Source organism: Neltuma alba, unplaced genomic scaffold (assembly GCF_004799145.2).
Source record: "Neltuma alba isolate B1F8T4 unplaced genomic scaffold, ASM479914v2 tig00011585_pilon, whole genome shotgun sequence".
Lineage (NCBI taxonomy): Eukaryota > Viridiplantae > Streptophyta > Magnoliopsida > Fabales > Fabaceae > Neltuma > Neltuma alba.
This window is the reverse complement of record NW_021636238.1, coordinates 559876-575041: the sequence shown is the minus strand read 5'-3', so window position 1 is coordinate 575041 and position 15166 is coordinate 559876. Positions and strand designations below refer to the sequence as shown.

The window sequence follows — 15166 nt, the reverse complement described above, 5'->3', positions numbered from 1 at the left end:
ATATTATCAAAAGGAGTGTTAAAGTTTAAGGAAAAAATGCATGTCCTTTTTGTTAATGATCTCATAGAGAAGGTTCTGGATGAGGCATACAAAAGCAAGTATACAATTCATCCAGGAATGACCAAAATGTATCATGATCTAAGGACAATGTTTTGGTGGCTTGAGATGAAGAAGGACATTACGGAGTATGTATCCAAATACCTCACGTGCCAAAAGACCAAATTTAAGCACCAAAAACCTTTGGGATCTCTGTAACCGCTAGATATCCCTGAATGGAAATGGGACAGCATTTCCATGGACTTTATTATAAGATTATCTCACACTTTATCAGGATACAATGCCATTTATGTAATATTACACTGGTTAACAAAGTCAGCCCATTTCCTTGCAATGAAAGTCAAGTATCCTCCAGAAAAGCTAGCGAGGCTATATATGAAAGAAATTATTAGATTACATGGGGTGTCAGAGAACATTGTGTCAAACAGAGATGCTCGTTTTATCTCTCAGTTTTAAAAAGCCATGCAGGAGGCAATGGGTACTACCTTAAGATTTATCACCCATAAACAGATGGGCAAACAGAGCAAATGATCCATACACTAAAAGATTTGTTGCCAGCATGCGTCTTGGATTTTAAAGGAAACTAGGATGAGTACCTGCCATTAGTAGAGTTTGCATATAACAACAGTTACTATTACAATATCTAGATGGCTCCCTATGAAGCTCTGTATGGGAGAAAGTGTAGGCCTCTATTATGTTGGACGGAAAGGAAAGTTTATGGTCTGAAAATAGTGGATCAATCCTCAGAACAGATCAAAATAATTAGATAAAAGTTACTCATGGCACAAAGTAGATAGAAAAGCTATGCAGATATGAGAAGAAAGCCGTTAGAGTTTAAGATGGGGATCATGTATTCCTCAAAGACTACTAGAGTAGGTCAATCCCTAAAGGCACAAAAGTTAACTCCGAAGTATATCAGACCGTTTTAGATCCTTTCAAAATTCAAACCTATAGCTTACCAATTGGCTTCCATGTTTTCCAATTAAAGAAGTACCAACTAGATCTTACATGTGTTATCGAATATGATAACATTGAGTTGAAGGATAATATGTCATTTGAGGTATGACTGGAATGGATCATAGACGAAAAGATTAAACAAATTATGGAATAAAATGATTCTACTAGTCAAGGTGATCTGGAAGGCAACATGGGAAATAGAAGATGAAATGAGAAGCAAATATCTAGAGCTTTTCTTATAAAGGTATGTTTTAAATTTTGAGGATGAAATTTATTTTTAGGGGGGAAGAAATGTCATATCTTGTTAATTACAACATAAAAAATGAGAAAATTATGATTGACTAAGCCAAATAGTGTAGTAGAAACATAAACAGAACAACTTTGGAAGTAAAACCCCGACAAAGACCAGACTATCATTTTGCAAAGTTCTAGTCAAGGAAAGGCAAAATTAGAAATTATGCCCAAAATTCCTAAAACTTTCCAAAATTTATGAAAAATAGACTAAAATGTCTAAGACAGTTTTTGAGGCTTGAAAGATGAAAACAACATTAAAATAATTTATTTTAAATTTTTTTGTAATTTCAGGGAATTTTGGCTAATTAAGAAAAATTGGACAAAATGAATTATTTAAAATATGTAGAAGCCTCAATAATTTATGAAAAAACGTGAAAAATTATTTGAGAGGTTATTATAAATTTTAAAATTATTCCTGGCCTCTGAAGATGCAGAAGTTAGCTTTAAATTATTTAAAGAGGAGTTATATTAGTAAAAGGCCGATTTTAAAAAAAATTAAATTGAAGGAGTTATAGGTCAAAATTAAATTTTAAAAAAATAGAAAAATCTCTCCTCATCAAAAGGAAGTTATTGGCACAAAGCAATACATTTTTACAAGGACAAGATTTAATAGGATCTAAGACCAATTTAACTGATATTGTGAGATTATGTTGTGTAAGAATCACAAGCTTAGTGGGACAAAAAATTTTCTCCATTTTTCTACATGAAATGGAACCAAAAATGAAAGGGAGGACATGAATGGAATAATACATTTTGTTAAGGGTTAAGTTTGAAAGAATGTAATTATTTAATAAAAAATTACTATTTTTTCTACATGTGTAATTGGTGGCACATGAGGTGTCCCTTGAGGTGGCATTGCAATTGAATGAGGAGGACACCTAAGTAGGTTAATATAGCAAAATCACAAGGGGAGTAAAGCAAGATCAAGACAAGTATGCATGGTAAAGATAAATGGTAGATTTTAAGGATTACCATAAGGTAAATTTGAGCTAGTCTATAAATACCCTACCCCCTCTTTCATGGCCAAAATTTCAGCAACATTCAAGAGCAAAGGGAGGAAAGAAATTTGACCAAGTGAGGGAGAAGAAGAAGAAGAAAGAAAAGATCAAGAAAGCCTAGGTGAAATCAAGTGTTAAATCAAGCTAAGAGCATGGATTTCCTTCTAGTTTATGATGCTTTATGGATTGATGGTTTTAAACATGATTTTGACGGAAGTTAAAGGTTAGAAACCCTAGGGTTTGGTGCTTTCCAATTTGATGCAAGATGAGATATGAATGGTTTAAAGCTTATATATGGATTAGGAGATAGAAATGGTTGGAAAATGGTGTTTAGACCTTGTTTTTGGAAGAATTCGAACTTGTGAAACCTAGGGTTACATTTTGGCCAAACCTGGTTTCTTGAGATAGGGTTTGATTTTTACTAATTTGATGCTTTCAATGAGATTAGAAGGTGAAATTAGGTAGGGATATACGAAGAACATGTGTTTAGAAGCATTAAAATTGAAAATAGAATTTTTGAATTCCAAGACATACCTCTAGGCCAGAGTTAGAAATGGAGGAAGGAGTTTGATTTTCATAAATCTAAGTTCATATATGAATTCTACATGAAAAATCATATAGGAAAATCATCTGGAAGTTAAGTTAAAGAAGATAATACTAAAACCCTAAAGTAAAAGTTAAAAGGTTAGGGTTTTAGGTTAAAGTGTTGATGAAATTGTTAAGTTTATGAGAATGCCCTCTTGAATGCTTTATAGAAAATTGGCATTTGGAAGAGGAGAACTCTAAAAGCAAGGAAGGGAAGTAAAGGTTAAAGCTTGAAAGAAGTAGCAAGAACCTATAACTTAATGTTAACTTGTTTTGTGTGTTGTTTGCTACTTATGTTGTGCCACAAGGTGGTTGAGTTAGGTGTGTTATGATGTATAAAACTCCTTGCATCTGATACTTTGGGAATATGCATAGTTGAGTTGTGAAATAGAGTAGTATGATGGCATGCTCCCTTTCCATGGCATGATGATTAGATGATATGCAAGAGATGTGCATAATGAATATAATGATGCATGAAACGTACATTGATATATTTTGCATAAATTGTAAATGACTATATATGAATGACCTAATGGCTCTAAAGTGATGCAAACTATAGCTAAGTGATGCTTATATGCCATTCTGTTTGGGCTATGATTATATGATTCTGAGAAAAGCAAGAATCCCTAAGAAATGGCATAATAAGGGAATAAAAATGACTTGTTAAGGGTCTAATTTGGTCACCATGTGAATCTGGGCAAGTGGTGGAGTTTGATCACGAATTTTGGAAAGATAGCATATCTCATTTTAACCTTTAAAATAAGTAGTAATTTGTAAAATTGGAGTTTCTTACAAAAAAAAAAAATTATGTCTATCCAAAGTTAGGCATAAATTCTAAAAAATTGAAAAATGACCAAATGAACAGTACCACTTTGACTTAAAACTAGAACATAATGGTAAGGTAATGAGACCAATGAGTATTTTTTCTACCCAGAAAATTAATAAAACTTCAAATAAAACTTGGAACCACTACGTTTTGATTTTTTTGTAATTAGTTATGATTTTTTGAATTTGACCAAATTTCTAAAGGTTGCTATGAATAGTAACCTAGGAACAAAATTTTTAAAAGTTTGATTTTCTAATCTTGTGGTCAAATTCCATTTGATGCGCTATTAGGTACAAAGTTAAGGTGTTACAAAATGTACTTAATCATAGAATTATTAACACCATATAATATACCTACTCTTGCTGTTACCCCTAGCTTAAGTTTACCTTCATGACTTGAGTCCAACAACAAATGAGATATTGCTCTTCTTTATTCATTTGTTAGGAAACCACATTTTCTAGAACTTGGTTTAGAGTCAAAAAAATCTGCACACAGCACAAATTTTGAAAAAAAAAAAAAAAACAAAGTCATGATAAAGTGCTTGAATGCAACAAATGAATTTAATAACATGAGAAATCAAACATGAACCATCAACTTCAAAAAATGAAAAAAGAATAGAGACAATAATAGATAAAACTAATCGCATTATTTAGTTATTTGCAAGAATAACTATTAATAGCAGTATCATGAATAACATCCAACACCTACTTTTCTATAAACTTGATCGATTCCTTGTTACTCATAACAAAGCTACACTTTATGATGATTTTCAATTTCTTTTTAATAGTCAAACACATGGTATCTAGGTCAAAGCATGAAATTTAATTTGTAAAATAAAGTCAGAAAAAAGAAGTCGTCCAAATGAAGTGGAACAGTCTGATTTTCAATATCGGTATCTTCTTCATATGAGACCTCTTCATCTTCTTCACAATGGGGGTATTGTTATGCCAAGCACGACCCTTCTTCATATTCTAGGTCATATCTTATAGGCAAAAAGAAGCAAATTCATAGAGTATTATGTCAGAAAAGCAGAGTAATGTATCAATAAAATAAAAAAAATAGAGCAATGTGTTCAGAAGACAAAAAAGCTGATCATAATAAAACTGACGGGATGAAGTGTATGGCTCATCTTCATCATCGATGCATGGAGGTTGGTTTAAATCTAATGTAATAATGCCATTAACGGCATCATTTGAGAAAACATGGACCGTATTTTCTCCACTATTGTTGTTTTCTACGTTCTGACTCTAAGCAAGTAACATCAATGTTTAAGTCTATATCAATAGGCATGCGCATTTATTGTTGATGGCCACCTGAAACGTGTCTTCTCTCTTCCCTGCACATGTGAGTTAAATGAGAAAAGTTGTCTTGTTTTTTCAATAGGCAATGGAAGAGAAGTTTCAGTTCAAATGCCCGCCTTTTTTTGCACCTGCAATTTTGGAGCCTTTATTTCCCTTCACGTATTTTAATGGTTTATTCTCTCTCATTATTCATTTTCTCTCTTTTCATTTTTCCCATACTGTATTCTCTCTCAGCCTTAATTACTCATTTTAATGGCCACCTTTATTTGTCCTCTTATTAAATAAGGGCATGATTAGGAAAAAAAAATTCAATTTTTACATATTTATTATTTTCAACTAATTTTAACTATATTCTTAAACCGCATAATTTGGTTATTGAGCTATTATAAAAAGGATAAGAGGGAGTATTTTATTAGTGACCAAAAAATAAGATGGTTGGAGAAAACAATCATCATCTATTGGAATTAAATACGTGATGGTTACAAGAGTAACTGTCATGTATTGTTTAGCGCGATCTGCTTTATGATAGGTGAACATTTTTCATTTAACTATCACCTATCTAGCGATATATATTTGAAAATCTGTAGTAGTATGAAGTGGACTAGGATGGTCAGTGCACTCAATTACTTAGAACATTTATTCATTGTATTAAAATACATTTACTTTGTCCATTCATTTCTATTATGAGAAAATTCGTAAACAAGTAGTCAACTAGTTGACTAGATAAACAAACTTCTACACTCATTGATTAATTTGTTATTTGCACTTGATTACTATGATTAAGTATAGGCTCCATGTGGAGAATTAACTTGGGTTAGTGTCATTGTATTGTATTTAGCTTAGTTTTATTTAGAAGCCCCTACCACATGGCTTGTCATTTTTCTACGTTGGATTCTGCTAAGTAATCAAACTCATTTCTATCATGTTATTCCATATCATTTCAAGGTCCTTTAATTAGTTATTTGGGCCATTATTGCTTATTTTATGATGATTTTGAATTAAAGACTATTAAATTAAAATAACCCTAAAAAGGGTAAAATTGCCATTTTTTGTGAGTACTTTTATTTAATTGATTTTTGCACTATATGGTATTACATCACCTTAATTTGTTTTACAGGTCACTTGGGAAAAATTGGAATTAAAAACTGAAAACAACAAATGATTGAGATCAAACTTAATGATAATTAAGGACCAAAGTTAGTCTTGCTGAAGGAGTAGTATTAATGACAAAACAGTTCCCCAATTTTGAAAATGACAATTCAGGACTAAATTCAAAAAAATCTGCGTTTTGGCTAGTTAGGGAAGCAGATTCTTCATATAATCCCACATAGTTCAGCCTCCACACTTCACCACACGTTGCCTATTGACTTCTCTCCATTCTCCACTCACCATTCACCTTCGTTCATCATCTTCTTTCATCTCCAATGTAACTTCCATTTTCACCATTACTTCCATCATTTTCAATATCTCCATTGGGTGGCTTCCTGCTTGCACTCATTTTGATCAAGCATTACACCATCGTCTAGTTCTTTTAGCATATGAAACTATCATATGGAGTTAACACAAGCAAAGAGTCATTGTTGTAAATGTGATTCTTGAAACTTGGCACTGCAGACTCATTTCTCTCTTATTTTGACTTGGATTGATTTTGCCTAGCAGAAGTACAAAAGCTTAACTATGGGGGACTTGATAGAGCTCATTATTTCTATATATTTTCTTTTTTAGTCCTAGGCTTTTAGCATCTTTAATTGATTAATTGGGCTTAATTTGGGATGAATGTGTATAATTGGTAGCGAAATCATTTTTATGACTTATGTGCTTACTTGTGACTTTATCAAATAATTTGACTCCTTGGACTGGCCTTGGCGCTATTTTAATTGCTTTTATAGGTGAGTTTGGAAGGAGAAGCTTTTACAAGGGAATTCTATGCCATGGAATTGTGATTCCTTTTCCCTTCATTAAAGGAAAGAGATTTCTACTTCAGAGGGAAAGCTACTTCATGGATGATTTTACCCTTTACTATTCAGGGACTAGGGATTGCGTCTTAGTCAATCATTGATCACTCCACATCTCATATCTCCCCTATTGCGGTTAGTGTGCTTGGTTAGTGACTAATCAAAATAGAGATTGATATAATGTTTGTTCAGTACAAGTTAGGTATTCGCAAACGAAATTCATGTCCTAAGTATAACCTTTGGTATTTGGTGGTGTTAGGGTGTTGGTAGCATTCACATAGAGGATCTCTAAGGGCTTATTGACCTAATAAAGACAATAACTCAACTAACAGGCGCAAGGGAGACTAGTGGAGTCATCCACCAAGGAACACGCGGTCATCATTGTATACATACTCTCATTAATCACTCATTTTCATTAATGAAACTCAATTGTGTTGGGTAATAGTCTCATGTTGCCGATTAACCATTGCTTTACTTGTGCTCCATTGTCTAAGTAATTACTGAGTGGAATTAGCATTTGTCCCCTAGGAGGAATACGACCTAAGTTGTCCCTATGGTATAGGGTTAGTCTAGCATTTTATTCGGGGTGTATGAGCGATAGTGCACATCAAGTAGTCAACTGCTCACAACATACAATAACATTACATTACATGAAACCTTATTAGGACTAACATGACATATAGTAGTACATGTTAACCGAATTTTAAATATTATAGATATCTTTTTTTTTCTCAAACAGCTATGTATATAGAATTAAAGTGCAAGTGAAATTAAAATAGTCCTAAGGGATTAGTGATTAGTTTTAAGGACTAAAAAAAATACTCCTCCGATTCTAAATATAAGGAACCCTTTTGTAGTTCAAATAGGTTTTATATTTATGAGCGGAGAAGTAGTAAATCTGCCTCAATGGGGGAACCCTTTGTGAAGAAATTTCTACGAAACTCAGAATATGAAATGGGTTTGTACAAGGGAGGAGAGCTTGAAGTGATCATAGAAATGTGAGGTTCCATGACGCATTCATTTTTTGGGTTTATGAAATATGCCACTGTTGTCCTCGCTGTGTTCGCGTTCGTCACCGCTCTGTGTTCAGCGCCAATCAGCCTTCCATTACTAATCATCTGAATTAGTCACATATATAACAAATTATTCAATTTAATTCATCATAATAAATAAAACTTACTATATATATACATATATATATTTCAATGCCCAAAAAAATTATTAAGGCTTTTTAGTTTGGAAACAATTCTAGCTGCCTCCCACATTAGTACTATAAGAGACAGACAACAGTTTCAAAGACAGAAAAAAAAAAAAAAAGAGCAGTTTTTATTATTATAAAATTGTTTTATAGAATTTAGAGAGAAAATGCAGAACGTTAACTGAGCGGGGAAAAAAGGCCTTTCACATGAGATCCCAAAGCTGTGGCTAAATGTGTCTTTTTTTTTTTTTTTTGCCCCCGTTCAAAGTAAGCCATGGTTTTCTGTTTTCCATATGTTGTTTTTATTAAATCTATTTCTAATATGGTAATTAGTACGGATATGTGTATTTTACCAAAAACATGTATGAAATGAGTTGCACCTACGGGTGATAGTTCATCAACAAAAAATTAACTTCTGGTTAAAAAAAATCAAGAAAAAATTAATTAATTAAAAAAATAGATTTTATATATCAATGCATTAGTAGTATGATTCAAAGTCACATCAAGCTGATAGGCATCAATAATTGTTTTTGGAAATCTTATGCTTCACGCAAGGTTTTATCTGTAAACAAATGAATGTTTGTGATGGTAAATATGCTGAATGACGTGTCACGGTATATAAAATTAAAATTAGGGGGAATTACAATCAAGTCGCATGAAAGAGAAATAATTACTAAAAAGTCCCAATAGCAATCTCAACAACCTATAATAACAAGTTCTATAATGAAAATGACAACCTCTTGGACTAGTTTTTCAATTGTTTTCCTTACTTGAGACCTCATTGTAATTCTCCCTTGAAATTATGAAATCGATTGAACTAGTCAAAGGTTAATAAATATTTACGATTAAGAATTTACAAAAATATAAATATTTACGATTAAGAATTCACAAAAATAATTTTACTTAATTTATAAATAATTGAATTTGTCATGTACAATTAAAATTGGAGTGTGACTATATATTAATAAACTATGAATTAATGTCTCTATCAATCAATTTCATGATCATGAGTTTTTAAATTATTATTTAAACTTTAAGCATCAAGATTAGCATGAAATATAAAAGAATATAAGCTGCCACATACTACCTATAGTCCTTAATATAATATCTCGTTTGACTTTTATTTTGATCCTAAATATAAGACCCCAATCCATTTTGTCTCTCATATTTATCTTTTTTTTTCAAGGTGGTCCTTTTAATAATGATAATTCTAACCAATACACTTAATTAACGAGGATATTTTAGGAAAGATAATACATATTTATTCCAAATAACTAACGTAACTTATTTCCTTAATCTCTTTAAATTAGTCAACTAGCTCTTATAATTAGGACCAGAGGCAGTATTTCAGAAGCTTTTAAAGTGCAATATTGGGTAGTTTGTACTGATCACCCTAATTATTTCATTATCTTAAACATAAACCTAGCTGATGAAAAATTTATTGGGAAAATTTCATTCAAGGACCGCTGAAAGCAATTAATTTCCAAGAGCCCCCAAAACAATCTGAAAAGCCACTGCAGGACCATGGGGGCAAATTGAAATTAACTTCAAAAACAAAAAGACAGTGTTGCTCCTCAAACTATTACTCTAAAATTTGAAGTCTCTCTCTCTCTCTCTCTCTCTCTCTCAACTCCTGATATTTGAAGCCTCTCTCGCTCAGTCTCTAAAAAATCTAGTTCATGCATTGAAGGAGATCATTCACTTCGCCATCGCTATTGTTGTGGTAAGGAGAGACTTTGCCATCGTCATTGCTCTGCTGAGGAGAGCCTTCGTCGTTGACCCTACTCCAGCAACAAGAGCCTCCATCATTGCCCCTGCAAGTGTTGGACGAGAGCCTTTTGTATAGATATGAAGCTAGTTAAACTAGAAAAACTTGCAGGAACGCGAACTCTACATGACTTTATTGCTGAATATAGTTTGTTTTTGTTTTAATATATAGCTATTTTTGTGTATATATGAACCTCAATATGTATTTTTGGAATGGTTCGTGAAGTGGCTATGACAACCCGTGAGTTGAAATCTATTTTATATAATGCTATGAATAGATGGAGAATTTCATGATGGTACTTGGAGGTAAACTGCCCCAAGTACTGAACTGAAACTAGCTAGCAACTATATAAATGTATAAACAAATTAATTGACTTGCAAATGTATGTATTTTTATTGTTAATGTATATATCCTTATTGCAAAGTTCCTAATTTTACTTGTAAACAGTCACTCCCGGACTTGTGAATTGATGTGTCCAACTTTTTGAATGAAATAAATCTACTTGTAAAAGGATGTATTTCTATTATTAACGAGTGTATCCGTGTTGTAAATTTTCTAATTTCACTTGTGAACCCTCACTCCCAGACCTGTGATAAACTTTTTCAATTGAGCCAGCTCACTTGCAAATGGATGTGTTATTCTTATTAATATACATATCCTATTTGCAAATTTCCTAATTTCAATTACAAATGATCCCTCCCAGACTTGTGAATAATTATGTTCAACTTCTTGAATTTGACTAGCTCACTTATAAATGGGCAAATTCTTGCTGCTAATATACTTATCCTTCTTGCAAATTGCCTGGGGAGCACTAATCACAATATCCCTTGTGTGATACTCATTTTCTATTGCTCATGAATTCATTCATTATTTTGAGTTTTCATTGATGCACTTATGTCAATCTATTGACGGTACTTATTGTTATGCCACAGGAATAATACACTTCACTAAAGTCTGAGTTGTGGTGGCTCGTTACTCATAAAAGAAATACGCAATCAGCTGCTATTGCGAAACTACTTCAACAGATAAAGACAACAAAAAACAAACCAATGACATAGCAATTATTATATTTTTATTTCAAATGTAATTTAAGCTATTTTAGAATGTGTTAAAATTTGTGTATGGAGAATTTGCACAATTTCCGTTTTAGGGAATATACTATGAGTAGGTTACATGTCAATTAATTACAATTTGTTGTCTTTCCCCACTAACTTGCGAGTATGTGATGTACTATTGACAACTCGAATTAGAAAATTTGCAATAAGGATACGTTGATTAACACTTTGATGTCATGGGTATTTGGCTGTCATATTGGCAATTAGAATTAGGAAATTTGCAATAAAGATACATTGATTCACAAGAAAAACTCGTCCATTTACAAATGGACTAATATAACTAAAAAAGTCATACATGATTATTCACAAATTTGAGGAGCACTAATCACAAGTGGAATTAGGCAATTTGCAATACGAATATGCATGTTAACAACAATAACCCGTCTATTTGCAAGTGATCTAGTTGAATTCTAGAAGTTGGACACGATAATTCATGTCTGGGAGGGACTATTTGCAACTAGAGTCAGGTAATTTGCAAGAAGGATAAGTATATTAACAGCAAGAATTTGCCCATTTATAAGTTAGCTAGTCAAATTCAAGAAGTTGAACATAATTATTCACAAGTCTATGAGGGATCATTTGCAATTGAAATTAGAAAATTTGCAGATAGGATATGTATATTAATAAGAATAACACATCCATTTGCAAGTAAGCTGGTTCAATTGAAAAAGTTTATCACAAGTCTGGGAGTGAGGGTTCACAAGTGAAATTAGGAAGTTTGCAACACGGATACACTCGTTAACAATAGAAATATGTCCTTTTACAAGTAGATTTATTTCATTTAAAAAGTTGAATACATCAATTCACAAGTCTGGGAGCGACTGTTCACAAGTAGAATTAGGAACTTTGCAATAAGGATACATACATTAACAATAAAACTACGCCAATTGCAAGTCGATTAATTTGTTCATACATTTATATAGTTGCTAGCTAGTTTCAGTTCAGTACTTAGGGCAGTTTACCTCCAAGTACCATCATGAAATTCTCCATCTATTCATAGCACTATACAAAATAGATTTCAACTCACTGGTTGTCATAGCCACTTCACGAACGATTACAAAAATACATATTGAGATTCATATGGTCCTACAGTGGCTTTTCATATTGTTTTGGGGGCTCTTGGAAATTAATTGCCTTCAACAGTCCTTGAATGAAATTTTCCCAAATTTATTTTGATCTTAAATATAGGATTGCAATCTTTTTATTTCTATTTAATATTTTTATTACTCTTTTTGCCTCCCACATTTAGTAAATGACACATTTTTATACAATAGTGAATAATAATTAATTTTTCCAATTATTAATCAACTAGGTCGTATATTTAAGTTTGAATGAGTATGTTATATGAGTATAATAACTATTACTAACGACCGTTATATTTTGAAAGCATGATTAAAGATGCATATATAGACACACCCCAAAGAAAGAGAAGCATGTATATGTATTACTCTATAGCTGCAAGAGAAGGCCTATGTTGACCACAAAGGCATTGGGAATTGGGTCAACACCAATCCATTGGCCATCTTTGAGCACTTGAAGTGCATTAATTCCTCTTGGTTGGAGAAGAATTGTAATAAGAGTTGGATCTTTGTGTTTCCCTGATCCCAACGTTAAATTTGGCTGTGGACATGGCGGATAGTGATTAGATACAATTACAGGATTTCCACTCAGTTCTCCGCAGAAATAATCTTCCTTCATTCCTAACCCTTCAGCAAGCATCTTCAAAATCCTTACTCCCAATTTTCTCAGTTCTTTTGTGTATTTCCCAACAATTTCTCTAACAAGAAACTAAAAAAACAAATAAGCAATCCATTGTTAGACCAACGTTATACTCCTCTGGTCCTATTTATAAGGCAGAGAGAGAAGACATTTTTTATTCCTATTTATAGGGTATTGAGAGAAATTTTTCATATGAATGTGCAATTTTATCTTTCACTTATTATTGTGTTGACTTAGTTTATATGAGGTATAATGTATATTAAATAGGGATAAAGTTGAAAAGTTGCTGAATTTTAAATGAAAGTTAATGAAGTTTAAGGTTTTTTTTTGTCTGTGTAAAACATGTTAGAAGTGACTTATAAATATGACCAGATGAGTATGTATGTAGTAATTCTAATTTGCATATATCGTACTACTTATACAGAGAAGACAAAAATAATTGTGGAGTCAATTTCTTCCTTCATTCTATGATGGACTAATCAATGATAAAGAGTATTAATGATTTAAGGAATTTATTACTGTCAAATTTTGAAGATTCAAGAGACAAATTTTACTTAAAAAAACATCACGCAAACGAAGATCTGTGAACTTTACCTGTATCTTACTAGTTTCTGGGGCCAAAATTCCATGTATTCTCCAGAAGGAGGACAAGGGTGTCTCATCGTATCTCTCCAATATTGATAAGCATCTTTTTTGTAGACCTCAGAGCTTGTGTACAGCTTACAGATTCCATTTGGACTTTTTGAACTTTCAGCCATCTTTTCTTTCGGAGGCATACCATGGAATTCTTTGAAAATGTTCAGCGTATCCTCCGTTAATTCCTCAGAAACTCCATGGTTGATCACCTACTTCGCAGTATTCTTTATAAATATTATTATGTATACATATATATATTTCTGACACAAAATCAAAGCGTGCACTTAGTATTCATTACTTCAAGGAATTCAAATTTAAAACAACACCTACCTGCACGAGCCTTACAATTCTTAGAAATCATAAAAAATCTAACGGCGTTGTCAAAGAAACAAAAGAAGTTAGCTGATAAAAGAATGAAAATATATATAGAAAATGGAAAATCTGAATCAAATTGAACCTGGAAGAAACCATATTCTTGGAATGCTTTCATAATGAGCGATAAGGTATCATGAGGAGGATGATCACATCGTCCAAGATCAATGACAGGGATTGACTTGCTTGAAGCCACAAGGAGCTCGCCGGGCCGGCTTTCGGGTGGATGAACGTGAGATGGTGGCACTGATGAATGCATATTATACCAGCTGGCCACTAACATCTCCTCCATTTTCATCTCCATGCTTTAGTTTAGCTCATTTACAAGAGAGAATAATAGTTCAGTAGAATATGTCTTCCTTAACAAAAGCATATATTTATAGAGTGTGAGGTAGAGAGACTTCGCCATTCAAGCATAACAATAGACTAACGGCCCGTTTGGTTCAAAGAAAAAGGATAGGAATGGAAATGGAATGAAATGATACAATACTATAAAATAGAATGAAATATTGATCACGAAAAAGGATATTCCTTATTACTGATTAGGTTTCAGGTGGATGTATTGCTTCCAATAAAGTAAGGAACGGAAGGCTTCCATAAACAATCATATTTCAGGATAAAATGTTATGTCTAAACGTGCAAGATATATAAATGCAATCAGGGTTTTAGTAGGAATCCAAACAAACAGACCGTATGTTTAGTCTTATAGATAGATAGATACACACACATATATAGCTTTCACATTATTAAATATTTATTGTGGGTTTCATGTAGCACTGGAAAAAAGGGCCGGCCCGGCCCTATAAGACTGGCCCTTCACTGGCCACATGCTTGAATGGCCCGGCCTGGCCCATTTAGGCCCGCATTTAGAAAACTAACCATTTTTCCAAGTGGGGCACTTCTATAGGCGGGCTTAGTCCGACTTGCAAGTTTTAGGCCTGTTTAAACTTTTTTTTACTTTTTTATGTATTTTGATATGGACAAAAAATAAAATAATAAATCTCACAAAATTCATACTACCACAAGTCATTAATATTAGTAAAAAAAATGCTAAATTGTTATCCAATTTTCTAAAATTAAACCAAATCAAGTCATTGTCTTAAACATAATACAAAACACAAACTAATTAAACACTAAACAATAACAACATCATCAACATGATTTTCATCATTATCTTCAATATCAACAATATTGAATTGTATTGGCTCTTATTCAATGACAAAAATATGAAAGTTTTCTTCTTCAAATAAATTTCACTTTCAATCTTTGTAGTTCAGTTATTATTTTACTTTAATTTGAGATACATTACTATTGAAACTCATAAATTTCTAATTCAAATTATAAAATTACAAGTTATATAAATATAAAAAATATTCTATTATCAA

General features: G+C 32.4%; 1 protein-coding gene across 1 annotated transcript; it reads right to left on the bottom strand.

Annotated features, from left to right (window-relative positions):
- Positions 1 to 7848: 7848 nt before the first annotated feature.
- On the bottom strand, positions 7849 to 14085 carry LOC114715286 (hyoscyamine 6-dioxygenase-like). Its single transcript, XM_028900084.1, has 4 exons — positions 13867 to 14085; positions 13368 to 13618; positions 12513 to 12831; positions 7849 to 8094 (listed from the first exon to the last, which is right to left on the bottom strand). The coding sequence occupies exons 1-4, from the start codon at positions 14083 to 14085 to the stop codon at positions 7849 to 7851; spliced, it is 1035 nt and encodes a 344-aa protein (XP_028755917.1).
- Positions 14086 to 15166: the final 1081 nt, after the last annotated feature.

Coding starts and splice junctions, on each gene's coding strand:
- LOC114715286 (XM_028900084.1), bottom strand. CDS start 14,085: ATGGAGATGAAAATGGAGGAGATGTTAGTGGCCAGCTGGTATAATATG. Junction 12,832..13,367: donor CAGAAACTAGTAAGATACAG/GTAAAGTTCACA, acceptor GTTTCTTGTTAG/AGAAATTGTTGGGAAATACA. Junction 8,095..12,512: donor TCAACATAGGCCTTCTCTTG/CAGCTATAGAGT, acceptor ATGTGACTAATT/CAGATGATTAGTAATGGAAG.